The 20,654-nt window shown below is 45.5% G+C and overlaps 1 protein-coding gene across 1 annotated transcript in view; it reads left to right on the plus strand.

The window, feature by feature from the left end:
- Positions 1-15,607, plus strand: part of ANXA2 (annexin A2) — a 44,978-nt gene extending 29,371 nt beyond the window's left edge. The window contains exons 5-13 of the mRNA XM_060097260.1: positions 2,943-3,056; positions 6,610-6,700; positions 7,639-7,718; positions 9,314-9,373; positions 11,307-11,400; positions 11,990-12,085; positions 12,916-12,974; positions 14,100-14,222; positions 15,235-15,607. Of these exons, the coding sequence (XP_059953243.1) occupies positions 2,943-3,056; positions 6,610-6,700; positions 7,639-7,718; positions 9,314-9,373; positions 11,307-11,400; positions 11,990-12,085; positions 12,916-12,974; positions 14,100-14,222; positions 15,235-15,294 (777 nt within the window). The 3' untranslated portion in view covers positions 15,295-15,607. The remainder of the gene's footprint in view (positions 1-2,942; positions 3,057-6,609; positions 6,701-7,638; positions 7,719-9,313; positions 9,374-11,306; positions 11,401-11,989; positions 12,086-12,915; positions 12,975-14,099; positions 14,223-15,234) is intronic.
- Positions 15,608-20,654: the final 5,047 nt, after the last annotated feature.

Raw genomic sequence — 20,654 nt, forward strand, 5'->3', positions numbered from 1 at the left:
CTTCTGGAACCCTAGGAGATCCAAGGTTTTCCCCTTACATCCTGTAAGAGTCACAACTCACACATACGTGTCCCCTGGGGTGCTTGGAGCTTATTCATAAAGACCACACCCTCTTCCAACCCAGAGGGTGTAAAGAGAGCAGTTCTGGAAATAGAAAGGATAGGGGAAAACAACAACAGGTATCATTTATTGAATGCTAACTTTGTGCCAGGTATGCCGTTCTCTACATGTGGCCACTCATTTCATCTTTATGACTTCTGCTGGTTCTTGATAAAATGTTTTGAATTTAATCTTGGGACATTAGCCTCCATTTGAGTATTGATCCTGACACACTTCTCTCATTCTTAAAAAAATACAGTTGAACTCCTAAGATCTTTGCAATCACCAGGTTTAGTTTAGTAGTTCATTTGGTCTCCAGGCTATCTTCACCTTGCCATGCTCTCACTATTTAAAGGGTCTTGTGTACTTTTTTCCCTTGCTTGTCCACGAGTGGTTAAGGAACAGCCCCGCACTTGTTCATCCTTTATTTTGTCGCAGTGTTAGGAAATTTATTTTTACAGACAGGCTGCTTTATTTTTAACTTCTTGCTATTAAAAGCTTTTGATTTATTCTTGGACGGTGAAGTAAGCATGGCTTCCTACAGCTCCCGTTTGACTTACGGCTTTCACTCGTAGTCACAGTGGAGGTGAGCTGGAAGGATTCTAGAAAAGACATTTCTGCACTTGGAGTTGACATGACCACCAGGGTCCAGGAAGTTGCAGGTCACACCCTGCTATATCTCCCTCTCCCACCTCTCAAAACAGTTGGAAAGGACATAAATAGGAAAGCATGCAGCTTGTTTCCTCTCATAATGCATTAAAATTTTTCTTCCAGCTAGACTGACATTAATCTACTATAGTGAGGCATGGAAGGGAGTGTTTATTTCTCCACTTTCCCAAAAGGATCTGTGAGCTGGTAGAGCTGAGTTCCAGTTGGAGCAGAAGGCCCACCTCTTTGGACAATATGCCTGTAATTGCTCCTTCAGCTGTCACAGAGTGTGGGCTTGGAACACACTTGGGTGTGGACACATAAGTGTACATAGAGATATAGAAGCCTGGATTTCGATTTCAGATGAGATATATGGAGAACAAAGCTCTCGCATACCCTGTTGGAAGGATGATGTTACAGAATCATGATGGGTTTGGTAACCTCACAGGCTTCATGGTGGGCTGGGGACAACTCACTATCCTATGATTCTTGATACCTCTTAGCCCTGGGCTAAGGAGAATTAGCACATTTTAAGAAAGATACATAAAATACTGGAGATACTTTCTGAAGGAAATCCTGAAAGCAGAACCTTATTGTTTGCATAATAAAGGAGAAGGCCCTGTATTGTAGAGTACTTTAACAACAGGGACTGAGGCCGCCTAGGTGAGGGGCTTGAACAGCATGGGTACAGCTAGTAGAAGTGGACAGGAACTGGGACAGAGGGTCAGTGTTATATTCCTTTCATGTTCGAGCAGATGCCAGGTTTCTCCATATAAGGAATGGTCATATTTTATTTGTCAAACATGTCTGGACAAATATTCTTTGTTAAGTGCAAAGAAAGCCCTGTGCTTGACATTATGAGAAGCAGGAAGTTGGCTGCCCATAAGGAGTTTATTATAGAAGTGGAAGAAGTCAGTAGGTGCCCAAATGCTATTTGAAGTCTGAACAGAGAATGGGTAGAGGGGAGTGTCAGGGTAGGCTAAGTGTGGAATTACCTAACCTCAGAGTTCCACGCTGGAAAATTGGTGCTATAATTGGAAGGTGTAGCTTCTAAAGTTCTCTCCTAAGTGCTATGTGTTACTAGGACTTCAGGAAGCAGGAGAAAGCAGGTGATGAAAGGGTTGGGCCAGATGATTTCTAAGACCCATCTCAGTCCTCGACATCTGTGAATGATTTGAGAAGATTCTCTCTGAAGCAGGCTGCACATCACCTCTTAGAGCCTGCACATACCTCTAGGGGCTAAACATCGTAGATGCCATGGGTGCTGCTGGAAGGCAGGAGAGGAAGAGAGAAGAGGGGGGAAAAAGTGAAAAGAAAGACAAAAAATAATTGTAACAGGAGAGTTCAGCCATCACTCAGTGCCCATGATTTGTAGGAAATCTGATCCCCGAGGAAGCATCTGTCAAAGCCACATCGAATTGGGATATCTGTCTGCCTGTGTGGGTGCTGACTCAGGCCTCTGACTTGAAATCTGTCAGTGGATTTTAATGGTAACAGTGGGAACCTTGAAGAAACAATACACAGCAGGGAAGCCCAGCGGTGAAGGGGGAGGGCTTTAGTCCCCACCATCTTGATAATACCATTCCAGTTTGGTATGGAACATAGAGGTTCTCTCAGTCTTAGGTGAAGTGTTTTGCATAGGAAAGCTTCATGAGATCACTTCTAGCCAAGGTGGGGGGGGGCTCTGGTTCCACCTGGAGACTTTCTGGAGCCACCTCTGCACAGCTGCACAAAACCTTTCACAGGAGGATACCAGCAGGCCACAAGGGTTCTGCTTCCTTGGAGGCTGCCCACTTTGATCACCTCCTTCTTAGCAGGGGCCTTGACCCTAGAAAGTGCCCTGTCTTAAATAGACTGTTAACACATGCAAGTGTAAGCATATTGTAAACTGCATTCACTCATAGCTTTCTGAGACATTGCATGCTGCTCTGGTTTCCTTTTACTGACTGGACGAGAGGGCAAAATCAGCTTGGATTTTGGGGGATTTTACAGGAGGAAAGTCTGATCTTTCCATTTCTGACCTTTGGGTCTGCCAAAGGGAATGCGGTTGAAGGATACTTTGACCGAACACCCCAGAGTTGTCAAAGAATCACAACCTGCTTTACAAACACATGCCTCTGTTTTTGTCTTACTAGTTTTAAAGGGAATGTTGGTTACCAACCAAGTTTTCCATGTTGTTGCCTGTTTTTCTGAAGGAACTTGCATCAGCACTGAAGTCAGCCTTGTCTGGCCACCTGGAGACAGTGATTTTGGGCCTATTGAAAACACCTGCTCAGTATGACGCCTCTGAGCTGAAAGCCTCCATGAAGGTAAACACGTGTGAGATGCAATCTCTGTCAAATCTGCCATTAATATTTGTGAATTACAGCTTCCTGAGTGTAATTAGGTGATTTTCAGTTATGTTGAATTCTCATTTGGAATCATTTTTTGGGAATGAACTGAAGCTATAAGGCTCAGGATTTGTACCAAAAATATTTCAATTACTTTTTTTAAGACTGTAAAGAAATTTCATGATGCAGAGAAGTCAGTTACCAGCTGCTACTGCTTGGCACCTGGGCAATTGGAATACCATTTGGAAAAACTACTTCCTTGATTACACTTCCTCTTTAAAAAAGATTTGTTATGATATTAAGGCAAAAGTAAAACTCATAGCTTTTGTTAAGTGAAGCTTAACAAAAATCTGCGTATGCCGTTTTGGTCGTTTCTTCTGACCTTCTCCTTGCTGGTCCCATTGTTTGATTCAAATTTTGGGCAAAATCAGAACATCACAGTGCACATAAAGGGTGATTTCAGATCGTGAATGGTTCCTGTGTTTTGTTCAAAGTATCAAGGCACATGCTACTATCTTTTGTTTGTATTTTGCAAAGTTATTTTGAACATGGATTTTTTTAGGTTAAATTAGATAGTAAAAACTCCAGGTTGTAAGTTCCCCTGAATTTTGTGTGTACCAAAAACATCAAGTATTATATAAATGGAATAGATATATAAACATAAATGCATGTTTAATGGCAAAGCACAGAATCCTTTTCGTAAGTGTGCCTGCAACACTTTGAATAATCTGACACTGCCCTCTGCTGGTAAAACTGGGTAAAGCCTCAGAGTGGAGGGAAAGCTGTAGTTCTGATTTTTTATTCTAAGTCCGAGTGTGTTTTCTGTGATGCCACCATTTCTGAATTTTGGAGAGACGGAGCTGTAAGTCTGTCACCAGCTAATGTCACAGTTCAGTTGTCATCCCTTCCCCCACAGAGCTCCTCGAGAGGGAGGCAGCTTCCCACCGGGTATTTCCAGGGCCCAGAAGTTGATAGCTCAGGGCTGCTGAAAGATTTGCTCTGAAATCAGTTTTCCAGCTTGGCCCAAGCTGTGCTCAGTTTATTTGAGCAGACTTGCTCTGAGTTTTCTAAGTAGACTATATTGGACAGAATGATAAAATGTCAACAACACTTAATGATCCTGTTTAATAAAAAGAACACTGAAAACACTCAGTCTTGGGACCTTTGGAACCATGGATGAGCTGGCCTCTCCTGGGTTTCTTCTGACCATCATCACTTCAGATCAGTTTATCTTATTTTTGCCAAGAATTCATTTAGTTGTGATTTGTGCAATTCTATAAGTATCTATTACTAGGTATTAGTGACTTGAAACAGACCTGCTTGAGCTGTCAATCACCATTGTAATCTATGTAATTGGGCCCAATGAAAGGTGCTTTGACTGCTAAATCTTTGACCTTGTGCCAGCTCTTCCATTAGCTATCACAGCTGAGTACCCTTCTGAAATCCATAAAGCTTGGAGTCACATGAACTGAACTATGCTTTAAAAAAAATCTGTTTTGACTTCTGGCAATACCAGTGGCAATATCTGCCATATGTTACAGTAGACGTTGCCCTTGTGATGTGAACTGTGGACAGTCTGTGGAGAGCTTAGGCCAAGTTTGAAATTGCCAAGGTCACCTTTAAATATAGAGAAAAAATACTATTAGAATTCTCTGATATTAACATGGGTATATCAGTGATGAAAGAAAACAAATCTTCTATTGCTGTACCTGTTTTACGTTTCAACAGTGTCAGGATATAGCATTTCTTCCAATGCATGAGTTATTTTTAGACTATATTATATATCCTTGAGACTGAAAAACTGCCCCCTAAAATATTTGAAGATGCTTGGTAATCTCTTTATAATATCTGTATAGAATGTTGTGGAGACCTTTTGCTAAGAAGGGAAGAAATTTTGGCTTTGCCAGCACCTCTGCAAATCATGATTAAAAACTCTGGGAGAAGAGGCCTTGGCTCAGATTAGATGAGGAATAAAATTCAAAATTAACTATTAACCTGAGGCTTAGCTTATATAAACCACTTTTTTAGGGGCATATAAACTCTAATAAGTTTAATTAATAGCTGACACACTTTTCATGTGGATAAGTAAGTTTCTTATTGTGTTAACACCTTATAATTGATTTACATTTTAAACAGTTGTAATTCTACTTAGTTCAAAGTGATATTTCCATATTCGGAAAGACAAGTATTAGAGAATCCTGATTATTAAATCTTGACTTTGATCATGAAGCCAGCTTTGAAATACAAGTTTCATTGGGTCCTTTCAAGCTCTCTGGCATGCCAGCTCAAAAGTGTATATATTAAATTTGAATACATCACCCATCAAATTCTTATTCCTTAATAAAGTGTTGGTGTCTAGGTTTATCTGGCACTTCATTATTTCCTTTTGCTTCTCTAAAATGCCCGAAGAGTGCATCGCAATCAAGCAAAAATGGAAGTACAAGAATGAAATTTTTAACATTAACCCAATTTTACATTTCAAAGAGGTAAAGCTAAAAATTTTATCTTATCTATACCTTTCCCTTGTAAAAGACCTACTCCAATCTAACGATGCTGGCTGCAAATGACAGCATAAAATCTCTGTATTCCTTTGTTTTAAATTTCTGAGCAGAATTGTATAATAAAGAAATTATTTCTCATCTATTAAAGTAATGGCTGATTATTAGAGAAGTTGAAAAATGAAGAAACATAGGGAGACGATAAAGTTATTCAGTTTATAAACCCATCGCCAAAAGGCAACCACTTGTAACATTTTGGTGTATTCCATTGCTGTCTCTTCCCATTTCACTATATATTTATATATAGTGGGAAAAAAAATTTTTAATATAGTTGAGCTAAAAAAAACATGTCAGTTAAACCATCTTTTATTTTGATGAAGCTTTTTTTTTTTTTTTTTTTTTGCGTTACGCGGGCCTCTCACTGCTGTGGCCTCTCCCGTTGTGGAGCACAGGCTCCGGACGCACAGGCTCAGCGGCCATGGCTCACGGGCCCAACCGCTCCGCGGCATGTGGGATCTTCCCGGACCGGGGCACGAACCCGTGTCCCCTGCATCGGCAGGCGGACTCTCAACCACTGTGCCACCAGGGAAGTCCATTGATGAAGCATTTTTTTTTTTTTTTTTTTTTTTGCGGTATGCGGGCCTCTCACTGTTGTGGCCTCCCCCGTTGCGGAGCACAGGCTCCGGACGCGCAGGCTCCGGACGCGCAGGCTCAGCGGCCATGGCTCACGGGCCCAGCCGCTCCGCGGCATATGGGATCCTCCCAGACCGGGGCACGAACCCGTATCCCCTGCATCGGCAGGCGGACTCTCAACCACTTGCGCCACCAGGGAGGCCCTGAAGCATTTTTTTAAAGGAATAGAATATAACTTTACCTTGTGCTAAGGAATGCAGTACAGATCCCTCAGGAGGAATGCAGGGAGGGGTGTGCTACACACCCCATCTGTGTGTGTAGTTTACCTGATTGAGATCAGGGAAGTGCGCTAATGGCCTGGAGGGCTTTCCCTGCTGATGTCTGCAATGCCTGGTTCGCAGGGGCTGGGGACCGATGAGGACTCCCTCATTGAGATCATCTGCTCAAGGACCAACCAGGAGCTGCAGGAAATCAACAGAGTCTACAAGGAAAGTGAGTAGCCCTAGTTCTGTGGTGCATCCTCTCAGCCCTGTTTCTGTGACCCCCCATCCTGGCCTGCTGGGCTGGTGTTCAGGATAGGGTGCCTGGATTACTTGTGGAGAAATGCTTGCCATCTGGACCGTCCAGGGGTTTGCTCTGTCCCAGGTCCCTCTCTTCCATCTCCTAATGGCCTGGGTTTTGATGATTATATTCCCCTAGAACTAATACAAAAGGATATACAGGAGCGAAAGCAGAGAAAACAAACAAAAAAGGAAAAAAAGATATGATGGGGAGAAGTAGAAAGTATTTTACATGGATTTCTTGGAATGGGTGCTGTCCAGTTTCTGCTGAGGAGGTTCCTAGCTCTTGACTGTGGATCACTGTTGCAAGAGGCACATGGACCTATGTGCACCAAGCAGTGTAGGAGACCCGGGTGGAGTAAATGATGCAGCTTACATGTGTATGTGGTACGACTACATTTAAACATAGGTGCTATTTTGAATAATAAAGTACAAATTCATTGAAAAGTACTCTTTTAAATCTTACTAGTTTTTGCCATTGTGCATTTTCTCGATCAGTAGATAATAAACTGCATTTGTGTATGTGTGTGTGTGTAGTCCTCCAAATTTTTTGATGATCCAAATAAGTATAGTCAAGAAGTTTGGGAACCAGTATTTTAGCTACCCAGGAAGTCACTGGCCAAAGGTGAGCTTGAGGATCCCTGGTCTGATCCTGCTCTGTGTGTCCCTTGTCACTGATAACTCTGGTTCTGATTTTATGAGGGTAAAAATCATTCTAGAGAGTCCACCTCCCTTGGGTGGGTATATCCATGCTGCCACAGCTGTTTCTGCTTTTTAGAGGCTTAGTAGGCAGGGGATAAGTGGGATGGGTGGCTGGCTGGCTGCACAGGCAGGAAGCATCAAACCAGATGTGTTGTTTTGTTTTCCAAGTGTACAAGACCGATCTGGAGAAGGATATCGTTTCTGACACGTCTGGTGACTTCCGCAAGCTGATGGTCGCCCTGTCGAAGGTTGGTTTCCAGTTTAGTTCTTTGTGCTTCCTTCCTCCCAAGGCAAGTTGTGCGCCTCATTTTGTACCTGGGAGCGAATTAACTCAATCCTCTGTGCCTGCATCAGAAATTCCAGCTGCATTTTCGACAGTGGGTTTGCACTGTCACTGCAGAGTTGTCATTTTTGTATAATAGGATTTCTTATCCTGCAAAACCGTATGGTCAGGTGGACTTTGGGGCCAGAGGAGGAAGAAGCGGCTCTCAGCTCCTGGCCTGGATTTATGTGCCAGCCCTCACTGTGACACGGGGGAAGGTCATTTTGCCCCTATCTGTGGTCACATAGGACCCAGTGGCAAGTGACCCTCTTGTTTCTTTCACTTGCTTTCATTTCTTAAAGAGAAGGTTTGCCCAGGTAGTGGTTTCCCTGGAGAGGTCTTTGCTTGTTTACTGATGTTAACACATTAATGTGGATGAAAGGCGTTTCCTTCCTGAGTCTGAATTCTGACCCGAGTGCAGTTTAATGTGTTTGAGCTGGGCGAGGGAAGAGGAATTTTCCCTGGGAACCCTGATGACAAATGGTCGATGGGCATGCTGTATCCTGCCCACGCACCTCTCCATCACCATAACAACTCTGTACTGCCCTCCCCAGCTCTCTTCTCTACCACGTGCCCTGCATATACCCATCTTTTTTTTTTTTTTTTCGGTACGCGGGCCTCTCACTATTGTGGCCTCTCCTGTTGTGGAGCACAGGCTCCGGACGCGCAGGCTCAGCGGCCATGGCTCACGGGCCCAGCCGCTCCACGGCATGTGGGATCTTCCCGGACTGGGGCACGAACCCGTGTCCCCTGCCTCGGCAGGTGGACTCTCAACCACTGCGCCACCAGGAAAGCCCTCCACCCATCTTTTTGAAATCCACTTGCACCAAGCTCCTGATCAACAGACATTTCTGCTGCATCAAATCCAAACTCTCAACTGCCTTTAAGTGTCTTCTGTACACTGGCCCTCCCTAACTTAGTCTTCTCACTAGGCTTCCCTCCCACTCACCTTCTCCTCGGCTGGGTGCACATCACTCCCCTGTGCCGCTCCTCCTGTGCGGAATGGCTTCTCCTGCTTCCTAGTGCCATCCTCATCTGATGCAGCCTTTGCGCTTTGCCTCAGCTGTACCCCATTGTCCACAGATTTTGCTGACGATTCTGCCTGATAGATTTCTGCCTTCTTTTGCATTTCACGTCTACTTAGAGCCACAGATACTGTGTTGTTTTACCATTTATTCCATGTGTATTTCTCCATCTGGACTGTGAGCTCTCTGAAGGAAGGAGCTAAATATCATTACCTTTTTTAGGGGGAGGAGGGTAGATTCTGTAAGGTGCTTAGCCCAGAACTGGGTAACAAGAGGGTATATAGCCCCCACTTCACTGCCTCAATTATTGTAACAATCCTTGGTCTTACCTAGACTTTTTCTTTTTAACCTAGACTTTTAAGTGAAGAAAAATTTCAGGAGGGTGTTTATTCAGTAAATAGTGGCTTACATGAGTTGGGGTGAAAATAACATTTTCAGTTTTAAAATGTACAAAGAAATACATTTGATGTTCTTAATTTTTTTTTTTTTCCTGTAGGGTCGAAGAGCAGAGGATGGCTCTGTCATTGATTATGAACTGATTGACCAAGATGCCCGGGTCAGTGCCAAGCTTCTTGGTGTTTGGGGTTTTGTTTCCTAGTCTCTGGATAGTGGGTATAGTTATGCATCCTGCATAACAGATTACCTCAAACTCAGTGGCTTAGAACAACAAGCATTTATTATCTCTCAGTTTCTGTGGGTCAGGAACTGGGAAGTGGCTCAGGACTTCTCCTGAGGTTGGAGACAAAATGTGGACCAGGGCTGCATCATCTGAGGGCCTGACAGCTTCAGGAGGATCTGCTTCCCAGATCACCCACCCATGTAGTCCTCCACCCATGTGACTGTTGGCAGGAGGCCTTACTTTTTCTTCACATGGGCCTCTCGAAGGGGTTGCTTGAGTGTCCTCACAGATGGCAGCTGGCTCTCCCCCGAGTGAGTGATCCAAGAGACACAGCGAGGAGGAAGCCAGGTGCCTTTTATGGTATAAACTCAAGAGTCACACACACTGTCACTTCTGTCACACTCTGTTCATTAGAGGCGAGTCACTAGGTCTAGCTTCCCGTCAGTGGGAGGGGAAGTAGGCTCCACGTTTGGAAGGGAGGAATGTCAGAGAATTTGTGGGCTTCATTTTCACTTTCTGGAAGCTGTAGTTATAACAAGATATACCCTTATAATGCTGGTGTTAGTTACAGGATCAATTTCTGACTCACATTTGCTCATTTAGGCTTTGCTTGTTTCTGCAGGGTATGATGCTGGTGTTCACAAACACACACTAATAGAATTCACAACACAGAACAGTGGGAGGAGATGGTAGAGGCACAGGCAGGGACAGGAAGGCTTACTGCCCTTGGTGGTGGGGGAAGAGGTGAGAGAGGCAGAGGCCCTTCCTTCTTTACCGGCTGAATAGAACTTCTGCTGGTTCTCATTCCATAATCACCCAGAACTATTTGTGAAGCTGATTCAGATCACTGTGAACTACATGCCTTTCCCAGAGGGTCGACAGCTGTCTCAAAGTATTTCATAAGAGCTGAAGAACAAAATTAATTTTAATCCATTTTAGTTTTAAAATTCAGTATATTTCACATAGCCCACTTAGCAAGAGGTAGAAAAGTGGTTTTTAAATTTATTTTTTATTAAATTTATTTATTTATTTATTTTTGGCTGCGTTGGGTCTTCTTTGCTGCACCAGCTTCTGTTGTTGCGGAGCATGGTCTCTAGGCGCACGGGCTTCAGTAGTTGTGGCTCCCGGGCTCTAGAGGTCAGGCTCAGTAGTTGTGGCGCACAGCCTTAGTTGCTCCGCGGCATGTGGGATCTTCCCGGACCAGGGCTCGAACCCGTGTCCCCTGCATTGGCAGGCGGATTCTTAACTGCTGCGCCACCAGGGAAGCCCCTAGAAAAGGGTTTTGCAACTCCCAGATAGTGGATGGTCACTGAATAAGTATCGGCTCTTGCATAAGCCTTTCTCCCTCCTTCCCTGCCATTCTTAGCATTACTTATAGCCCCTAAATTTTTCAGAAACTGAAAATGTGATTGGACCAGCTTTTTTTTTCTTTCAGCTCCATCATTTCCGGAGTCTCTAAGAATTCTGGGGGTGGGTACGTGACTTGTAGCTGTCTTTAGTAGATGAACATTAGTTTATGTGCTATTGAACGTCCCAAATGGAGGAGAGCTGGAAGTGCTAATGAGCATTGGCTTGTCTTTCTGTATATGAGTAGAGGTCCTTGGTCATCCCTTCGGTGTTCAGGGAAGGAGATTTCTACAGCATCACCCTCACGAACACAACCTACTGTCATGCTGTATGTCTGTGCTTCAGGAAGACTGCTCTTAAGACTTTTGACCTAAATAGCACATTTTTCCTGTGTCTGCAGTGCAATCGTCCTTTCTCATTTGGCATTCTGCATGTATAGGTTTTGGGGTTTTGTGCATGACGCGTTTTTAATGACCTTGCTCTGGATTGTGGAATTAACTTTCGTGGTCGGTTGTGCTCGTAGGATCTCTATGATGCTGGCGTGAAGAGGAGAGGAACTGATGTTCCCAAGTGGATCAGCATCATGACCGAGCGGAGTGTGTGCCACCTCCAGAAAGGTGAGTGCTGTGCTGGAGAGGTCTTAGAGCCCCAGGGCCAAAACGGAGGGCCCTCTCAAGTGGGCCAGCTGGGTGTCTGTGTTGGGGCTCGGGTCTGCCAAAACAGAGTACACTCCCCACTTTGTACCCTCTGATCTCACCCATTTTTCCTCACCAAGTCCATTCAACCTTCTTTCCCATTTTGGATCATTTTTTTCCCCTAAATACTCTTCATGTTTGGCGCTTTGTTGTGCTGCCTCTTCTCGTCGGGATCATTTTATCTTGCCACATCTGTTGAAGTAATGGACTTAGTTGGGTGCTATGTACTGTTTCTCGTGGCCCAGATAAAGTGGGTTCCACGCCGGAGAGATGAAGATGGTCAAAATATGTGGCTGGGGCAGTGCCATTTAGGACAGGTGCATGGTACGGCTGTCCCAGGGCAACTGGTACAGTGTCAGCTCCGGTCTGCGTGGCAATCCCTAACCTTCTAGGATGCTATGATTATCATCATCTTTGTGTGTGTGTGTGTGTGATGCATAACCGTGTGGGTAACCATTGATAGCTTTGACTAGTGGCTCTGTTATAATAATTATCTGTTGCTTTTCTTTAGTATTTGAAAGGTACAAGAGCTACAGCCCTTATGACATGCTGGAGAGCATCAAGAAGGAGGTTAAAGGAGACCTGGAAAACGCTTTCCTGAACCTAGGTAAGCAGGTGTGGCCCCCCCATCCCTAGTGGACATCAGCTTTCAGTCAGCTAGCTGTGCTGAAGCAGAAGTAACAAATGGCCATCCTGTTAATTCAAGTGGCTTTGGGAGGCATGGCTTCTTTACATGATTTGGGTAGTTTCATAATCTTCGCCGTATGAATTTAAGATACGGAACTGAGGAAGGGCTTACGTTGGTAGAATGGAGCGTTGCCCAGGAGGAATAAGATAACCAGAGAAAGGGCTCTCTCCACTGGGGGAACTCACACATCCATTTGGGTTTCTGCATTGCTCAGAGCCCCCTGGTTTAAGAGCACAGTGGGGGGCTTCCCTGGTGGTGCAGTGGTTAAGAATCTGCCTGCCAATGCAGGGGACATGGGTTCGAGCCCTGGTATGGGAGGATCCCATGTGCCACGGAGCAACTAAGCCCGTGTGCCACAACTACTGAGCCTGTGCTCTAGAGCCCGTGAGCCACAACTACTGAGCCCGTGGGCCTAGAGCCCGTGCTCCCCAACAAGAGAAGCCACCCCAATGAGAAGCCCGCGCACTGCAATGAAGAGTGGCCCCTGCTCGCTGCAACTAGAGGAAGCCCGCCTACAGCAATAAAGACCCAGCACAGCCAAAAATAAATAATATATAAATTTATTTAAAAAAAGAAAAAGAAAAAGCACAGCTGGCTGATTCAGAGGATTCCTGGTTTTCCCTGAGCGTTTCCCATTTTGCAGAGCCCATTCCTGTTACGCCTGGTCATCTGGTGGTGCCCCAGGTCAGGGCTTCACCCCCCACTGGTGGAGGAGAGAGGAGTTACTGACCCTTTTCTTCTCTCCACAGTCCAGTGCATTCAGAACAAGCCCCTGTATTTTGCTGACAGACTGTACGACTCCATGAAGGTAAGGGCAACTGGCCGAGAGGTCCGTGTTTCCACACTAGGCTTTTTCTTCCTTTGTGCCCCAGACTAAGGCTTCTGACTAGCGGATGGAGGAAGGGACCCCACTGTCTAGGTGCAGGAACACACTAGTCAGCTCTGCTTTTACGTGACAGGTGAGAAAACCACAAATCTGTCTTCTGTTTCTCCCAACTACTTGAACACGTGTTTGTGTACAGGTAGAAAGCAAAGTGCCACGGGAGAGAGAAAATGCCAGATGGTGATCATGTCAGATTCCTGTTCATATTTCTCAGTGATTCCCTCCTGGTACCCCAGAGTAAGGACAAACAAGGAAGAGAGGTTATTAAGCAACCACTAGGCAGTAGGCATTGTGCTACTTACTTTATCTTAAATCATTACCAAAAAACCTTTGAGGCTTGTGTGACTATTTTCTTTCTAGATGAGGAGAATGGAGCTTGGAAAGCTTCAGCTTGCTTGAGGTTACATAGCCAAACTTGAACTTGGGTCTGTCTGACTCCAAAGCCAGCCCTGCAGTTTTCCCTTAAATGGACTGTCTCTTCCCACAGTCCCATCCCTTTTTCCATGCCTTAGATGTGCCTTGTGCTTTATGGCTTCCAGGCCCTTGCCGCTTCTTCCTGGGTCACCCCCTTGTCCACACTGCCTCTCTCCCATCTCCCCAGACCGGTTAGTTCCATGTCAAGTATGGCCCGTTCTCTGGTCTGAGGTTCTGGATGTAAACTTTAGTGGTCCTTATTGCTTGTATCATTCAAAATGGCATAGAGCCATGGTGAGCGTGGTAGCATGTGCCCTCTAAGCCCCCGAGAGCCAGGAGCTTTGTGTTACGTACGTAAACTCACGCACTTCCTGACCTGAGCCTTGCAGTGGTTAGCGCTCAGTTCACGTTTACTGAATGTACGGCATTGGGGCTTTGTGCCGATTTCATGCTGGTGTGTTTGGACTTCCAAGGCGCTCATTGTTCTTAAGGGAGCAGTTTTGTGGTTATTTCTGCAGTCTCTTAGAGGGCGGCTTCAGGAGCCCAAATCAGTTCCATGTGCAGGAGAACTCACTAGACTCTTAATGATTAACATTGTCAGCGAATTGTAACTTGGAGCGTAAATTTGACTTTCAGGGCAAGGGAACTCGCGATAAGGTCCTGATTAGAATCATGATCTCCCGCAGTGAAGTGGACATGTTGAAAATTAGATGTGAATTCAAGAAAAAGTACGGCAAGTCCCTGTACTACTACATTCAGGTAAGGCCCCACCTGACCATCAGAGAGAGGGCTGGGAGTCCTGGGCAGGTGCCTGTCAGAACAATGGCAGAATGGCGGTTTTCTGTTTTCTAACTCCCCGGGGAAGAGATGCTAGTCATCAAATATCAGGGATTTATTTTGAAAGTGCTATTAGGATTTGTCCTGGAATCTTACAGAATCAGGCAAATATTTCATATTTCCCACACCTATTCTGCAGTGACAGCTGGTGCCCATGACAGTGATCCTGCAAGACTTGCTGACGTCCTGAAAAGACTGAGATCAATTTAATCTACATTTTATTATATTTCCATTTCTTGAAACTCCTCTGTGATAAGCCTGGCAACATTTCCTCACCCAGAACTCCCATCTCTCCCCTCCCCATTTAGCCTGTCCCTGTTTTGGAGGGATGGAGTGTTCGTATATAAGGAGCAATTGCCTTCACCGTGGTCCCTCCCACTGTGTTTAATTCAGACAGATGTTGCAAACCCCTCTTTCTGAAAGATCCTGAAAATTTCAATGTCGTGTCAGTGGTTACCAGGGATGAATTTTTTAGAGCTGGGTTTGCTATAACTAGGTTTACTAGAGCATATGTTTAAAATTCAGGGAGCATTTAGACTCAGTAATTATTTCCTTAACTCATCAGCTTATTCCCACGTGACTTTAAGAGTCCATGAAACAACACAGTCAGGCAGGAAGGTGCCTCGCATGTCTTCTCTGGAAGGATGCGGGCCAGGGAGAAAACGGGTGGTGTTTGCAGGACCTCAGTGCAGGAGGAGACTGGGTTCTGTCCTCTGGTCACTTACCGTGTTAATCCCCAGGACCCTGTGTTCTCTCTACCCTTGTGGCAATAATCTCCCCTGGGCCGCGATCCCTGAGGGTCCTCTGATGGTTTGGGTGTGTCTGGGCAGGTCCCACAGAGGCTCCATGTGCCGTGGGCCTGCTTGTGTGTTTCTGCAGAGTGTGGGTCTTTCTCCTGACCCTGAATTTCTTTTTTCTCCTTGGCCACTTATAGCAAGACACCAAGGGTGACTACCAGAAAGCGCTGCTGTACCTGTGCGGTGGGGATGACTGAAGCCCGCAATGGCCTGAGGGTCCAGGACGGCTGCTCTGCGCTCCCAGCTAACAGATCTACACAATCAGCATGTGGCTAACAATCCCCTTGTGCCCATCCCTGGGAGGATGACATTAGTGCTGCCCACCCCACCTGCTCCACCCTTAGTTTAGTTGCCTAAGCATTACCTGGCTTTCTGGTCTAGTCTCTCTTTTCAGTCAAAGAAATGAACATTCCAGGGAATTGGAAGTGAAATCTATGATGTGAAACACTTTGCCTTTTGAGTACTGTGTCGTAAACAGATGAATAAACTGAATTTTTACTTTAGGAACAAGTACTTTGTTGACCTTGCTCTCAATTTAATTGTTTCAAAATCAAACATGCTTAAGGGTTGTATTGTTTGGCTGGTAAGGCTGTCCCCTTGAGGAAGAAAGCTCTAGAAAGGAGCTGTCCGATATAGTAGCTGCTCTCCAGATGCGGCTATTTACATTTAAATTTATTTAAACGAAATAATTAAAAGGTCAATTCCTCAGTCAAGCTATCCACATTTCAGATATTCACTATCCACGTGTGGTTAGCACCTAGTGTATTGGACAGCACAGGCAGAGTACATTTTCATTATAATAGAAGGTTCTATTGCACAGGGGATGATAGTACCTATGGGGGGAAAAATGCCAGAATGACCCCTTCATCTGCTCATCTTTATACAGGTAAGTTAGGTGAAAAGAAGCTGCAGGGGCCTCAAACTGGGAAAAGGGTAGGATGGTGTGGTAGACTCCATTTAGCAAATATTGCAAGTATTCCCATAAGAATTACAGAAATAAGTAACATCCTGCCCCAGCCTCGAGGGCTCACCTGTCAGAGTCAGGCTACAGCATCCTTATACAGGTGGTGTAACAAAAGCAGACGGGCACACAGAGAAGAAAGCGATTGGCTTTGCCTGGGAGGATTGAGAAAGATGACCCAGAGAAGAAAACATCTGAGCCATGCCCTGATATCTAAGGGGAAGTATTACAGCTGGGAGGAAGCTCTCCACGAGCATTCTTATGGTTCTGATAAAGGTAATTCATACACCTGGTTCACATTTCAAAAGTCACACAGAGGGCCTCCCTGGTGGCGCAGTGGTTAAGAGTCCGCCTGCCGATGCAGGGGATACGGGTTCGTGCCCCGGTCTGGGAGGATCCCATATGCCGCGGAGCGGCTGGGCCCGTGAGCCATGGCCGCTGGGCCTGCGCATCCGGAGCCTGTGCTCCGCAACGGGAGAGGCCACAACAGTGAGAGGCCCGCATACCGCAAAAAGAAAAAAAAAAAAAAAAAAAAAAAAAAAAAAAAAAAAGTCACACAGAGTCTATGCAGTGAAAATTACATCTCCCTCCCACTCTCTTCCCAACCAGCCAGGGGGCCTTCCTAGAGTCAGCGTGGTTTCTGGTCCTTCCTTCCATGGATAGGCTGTGTACTAAACAGGCGTTGTGTGTTGATGTACCTGTCTCCGCTCACAAGGTGAAGGTGCTGTTCATTGGCTTCTAGCCCAGGACCCTGAAGATGGCTTGCTCATACAGGTACCTCCCCTAAGCTGGGGGTAGGGCTGGGGCAGTGTTGATGACTATCCCCAAATTCTTACACTACATTTCCTCCTCGTAAAGGATGCTGTGTCAGTCACTAATTCTTGACACCTGGCTGATGTTGGCTGCACTTAGTGGCCTGCAGGGACTAGGCAGGTAGTGGAAATGCAGGTGTGAAATGGGCTGGTTGGACAGAAGTGGGGAGTCTGGAGAATGGAGAACACCTGCCCCACTTTCAGCCCCCAGATCCAATGAAAACAGCACCACGATAACCAAAAGATATGCATCTGTGGACTGATTGATTTGCTATTTTGACCTTTAGCAAACTTGCTGTAGAAACTCAGATGGAACATGGCTCTTCAGTCACTAGGCCCATAAAGTGCCCGTAAGGCCACTGAGATACTCTTTAAAATGCAAGTTAGGCAAAAAATAGTGTGTTTCCTCAAATGTCTCTTCCGATGCATATTAGATGTGATGCCTCCGATCCCAGAATATACTTTTCCGCATGCTTGGGGCAGAGTTCAAGGAACTGCATAAGAAGCGGGGAATTTCTGTTTCCCCGCACATTCTGGTGTTGACCTCAGAACTGATCGGGCTCTGCGACTTCCCTGGCAGTCCAGTGGTTGAGACTCCATGCTCCCAATGCAGGGGGCACAGGTTCGATCCCTGGTTGGGGAACTAAGACCCTGCACACCGCATGGTGCGGCCATGAAAAAAAGAAAAAAAACAGATTGGGCTGAGCGGTGTTTCAGATCACGAAGTATTCAGGCTGTTTCTTCCCACCACGCAATGCGTTTCATGCAGCAGAGGGAAAGGTGGTGGAAAGAGAAGGCAGGGCCGGGCAGCCAGGGTGTGGGCAGGCTCCTGCTCTCGCCTTGCCCAGGGTAGCCTGGCCACTGGTCTGGCTGCTCTGGACCCTCCAGCAGGCATGAGGGAACATCCAAAAGGCAGCTTGGCGAAAGGAAGGCCACCAGAGAACCATTCCAAATGCTGCCTCCTGTCTCCCCTGAATGGAACAATGGCTGTCTAGTGTTTTCCAAAACTGACAGAAAGGGCCCTTGGAATTTGGCTTCGTATTCTGGATTCCAGCTTGTCCTCCACAGTTAAGCTGTCCAAACCATTTCTTTTTTTTTTTTAATTAAATTAAATTATTTATTTGGTGGCGCCGGGTCTTGCTTGCAGCAGGCGGGCTCCTTAGTTGCAGCATGCGTGTGGGATCTAGTTCCCTGACCAGGGATCGAACCCGGACCCCCTGCATTGGAGACGCAGTGGAGTCCTAACCACTGCTTTACCAGGGAAGTCCCCAAACTGTTTCTTGAAGTAAAGAACCATCTGGAGATTTGACTATTCTCCCAATTTTACTTTGTAAAGAGAAGGAAAAGGGAATGTGGCAGGCTTAACAATGGCAGCTGATAATAAGAACTGTGTATTCTTTGAGGAGTTAAAGGTAAATGCATGCTAGTCATGGAAACTTATTAAACTATGATTGTGAGCAAGAAACGATTTTTTTTCTCCCTGACCTGTGTGGTGGAGCAGGACAGGACTGTCACGTTGCACAGCTCCAGACGGCACCCTTCACGTTGTAGCCTATGTGAATGGTATGTCCCCTGGATTTACGCAGTGCACAATCTGAGCGGCCATACATGACAGCCCTATATGGTGACCCTAGGTGTGTGTGAGATGGCCTAGTAAGCCTTTTTGTCACATTGTTGGCTTCCAGATTAGAGTTGGAAGACAAATCTTACTTAGAAACAGGTGGCTAAATCTTGTCTTTTCCACAGACTCTTGATCTTTGGACCCATCTTACTGGGCTATGCATCAATGACTATGCATATGAATCTTCCCAGTATCTGAAGTTCCTGTGGCGTAAATTATTAGTAAAGATAGCTAGAGCAGGGGAAACCAGGCTCACAAAGTGGCTGCGTTTAGCAAGAAAAATGATTTGAGGACAGAAATCTTTTAAATCAATTTTTAGTCTTTAAATGACTCCAGTCTCCAGGCCTCTCCCCACGTTTTGACAAACGGCTTTGCCTTCTTATCCACATTAGTTTATCTGACCTCCTTTTTCCATCAACTACCAAAATGAAAACTCCGCTGCAAGAGAGAGAGAGGGAGCAATTTTAAACATCCCTTAGCAATGAGGCAGAACATGCTATAGCCATCAAGTTCTAGTTGTTCATTCTATTTATTGAAAAAAGCCTGTAGCCTGATTTCTTTTATGCGAGTACATTTGAGCAAGCAAAGTTTATAGAGATGACTTATCTCATTACATTAGAAGAGTGATTTGCTATCTCAGCATCTATAAGCAATTTTAACAGACATTTCTGGATGAAGAAAAGCTTTTGTAAATATATGCGAAAGACACGATTTCATCAAGCATTAAATTGGAGGTGCCCTGAAAAAATATTACATTTGTGCATTCAATTAGCTTGATTGTGGCTGAATTTTGTCCACTGAAGGAAGCATTCCTACAGAAAAACAGGAGCATTCCCTATGTCAGCAGGTTTCTTGAAACAGAAAAGACACTTTCCCTTTTGCAAGTCCTCTTTTGCATTTGTGCTGTTCCCAGCTATGCGTCCCTAATCAGCCTGCTCAGTCTCGTTCTCCACAGTAGAGGGTAAGGGGGGAGCGAACCAGGATCCACGTTATCTAGGCCTTAGAGAAATCCCAACCCAACGATTCCAACATTAAATAGCCTGCATCTAGTCTGAAAGCTAGGCAAGCTCTGGGCAAAACTGGGACGGGTCAAGGATGGACTTAAGTTCTCCAAACTTCCCTTCCTGGTCTCTGCAGGGCCTCTCCTTTCAGGGTCTGTGGGATGCTGTTTAAATCTTGGTAGGGCTGTTAGCCCATGTCTCTTTCCTGGAAGTAAGTGTATAGGGTCAGCTTTATCTTGGAAGGAAGGCTTTGTTCCCATATTACGGGAATGAACGGGGCTAGTGAAGAAATGGGAGAATGGTTGGGATTCAAGAGGGCTTTCTTGGACCCCTGAAATCACAGTAAAGAAGTGAGCTAAGGGCTTCCCTGGTGGCACAGTGGTTGAGAGTCCGCCTGCCAATGCAGGGGACACGGGTTTGTGCCCCGGTCCAGGAAGATCCCACGTGCCGTGGAGCGGCTGGGCCCGTGAGCCATGGCCGCTGAGCCTGCGTGTCCGGAGCCTGTGCTCTGCAACGGGAGAGGCCACAGCAGTGAGAGGCCTGCATGTCCGGAGCCTGTGCTCTGCAACGGGAGAGGCCACAGCAGTGAGAGGCCCGCGTACCGCAAAAAAAAAAGAAAAAGAAGTGAGCTAAGTATTTAGGATGATCACTAGCCCTTCCCTGCAATCCTTGCTGTTCTGTAGTTGAACCGTCAGCTTTATATTAATAAGAAACAAACCAGAAAGGACATGATATGTCATTGGAACCTGGTGTGGAGGTGGCTTGTTAAACAGTAGGTGAGGACAAATTACAACTTTCCCAGCTGTAATCCATTAGAGCCCAAGGCTATCGTACTTCCAAGCACATTTCTAAAGATTAATACAAGGCTTAGCAAGGAGTTTGGATCAGGAATACAGAAATATTTCAAACAAGTTTTAGGTTTCTATATCAGTGAGGTTGCCAGATTTCTTGGATTCTTGAGCTTTGGAAAACCATTTTGGTCTTAAAGGATCACCTTTGTCCTAATAGATATGAACTCATCTATGACTAGGAAAAATCTTAAAGTCCAGAGTTGGTCAGGTAATACAGGATCTCTCAGTCATTCACTTATTCACTTGTTGACTTATTAATGTATTCAGTAGGCAAGCCTACTATATGCTGGTGACTGAACTAATCACCGAGG

Source organism: Mesoplodon densirostris, chromosome 4 (genome assembly GCF_025265405.1).
Source record: "Mesoplodon densirostris isolate mMesDen1 chromosome 4, mMesDen1 primary haplotype, whole genome shotgun sequence".
In the NCBI taxonomy this organism is placed as follows: Eukaryota; Metazoa; Chordata; class Mammalia; order Artiodactyla; family Ziphiidae; genus Mesoplodon; species Mesoplodon densirostris.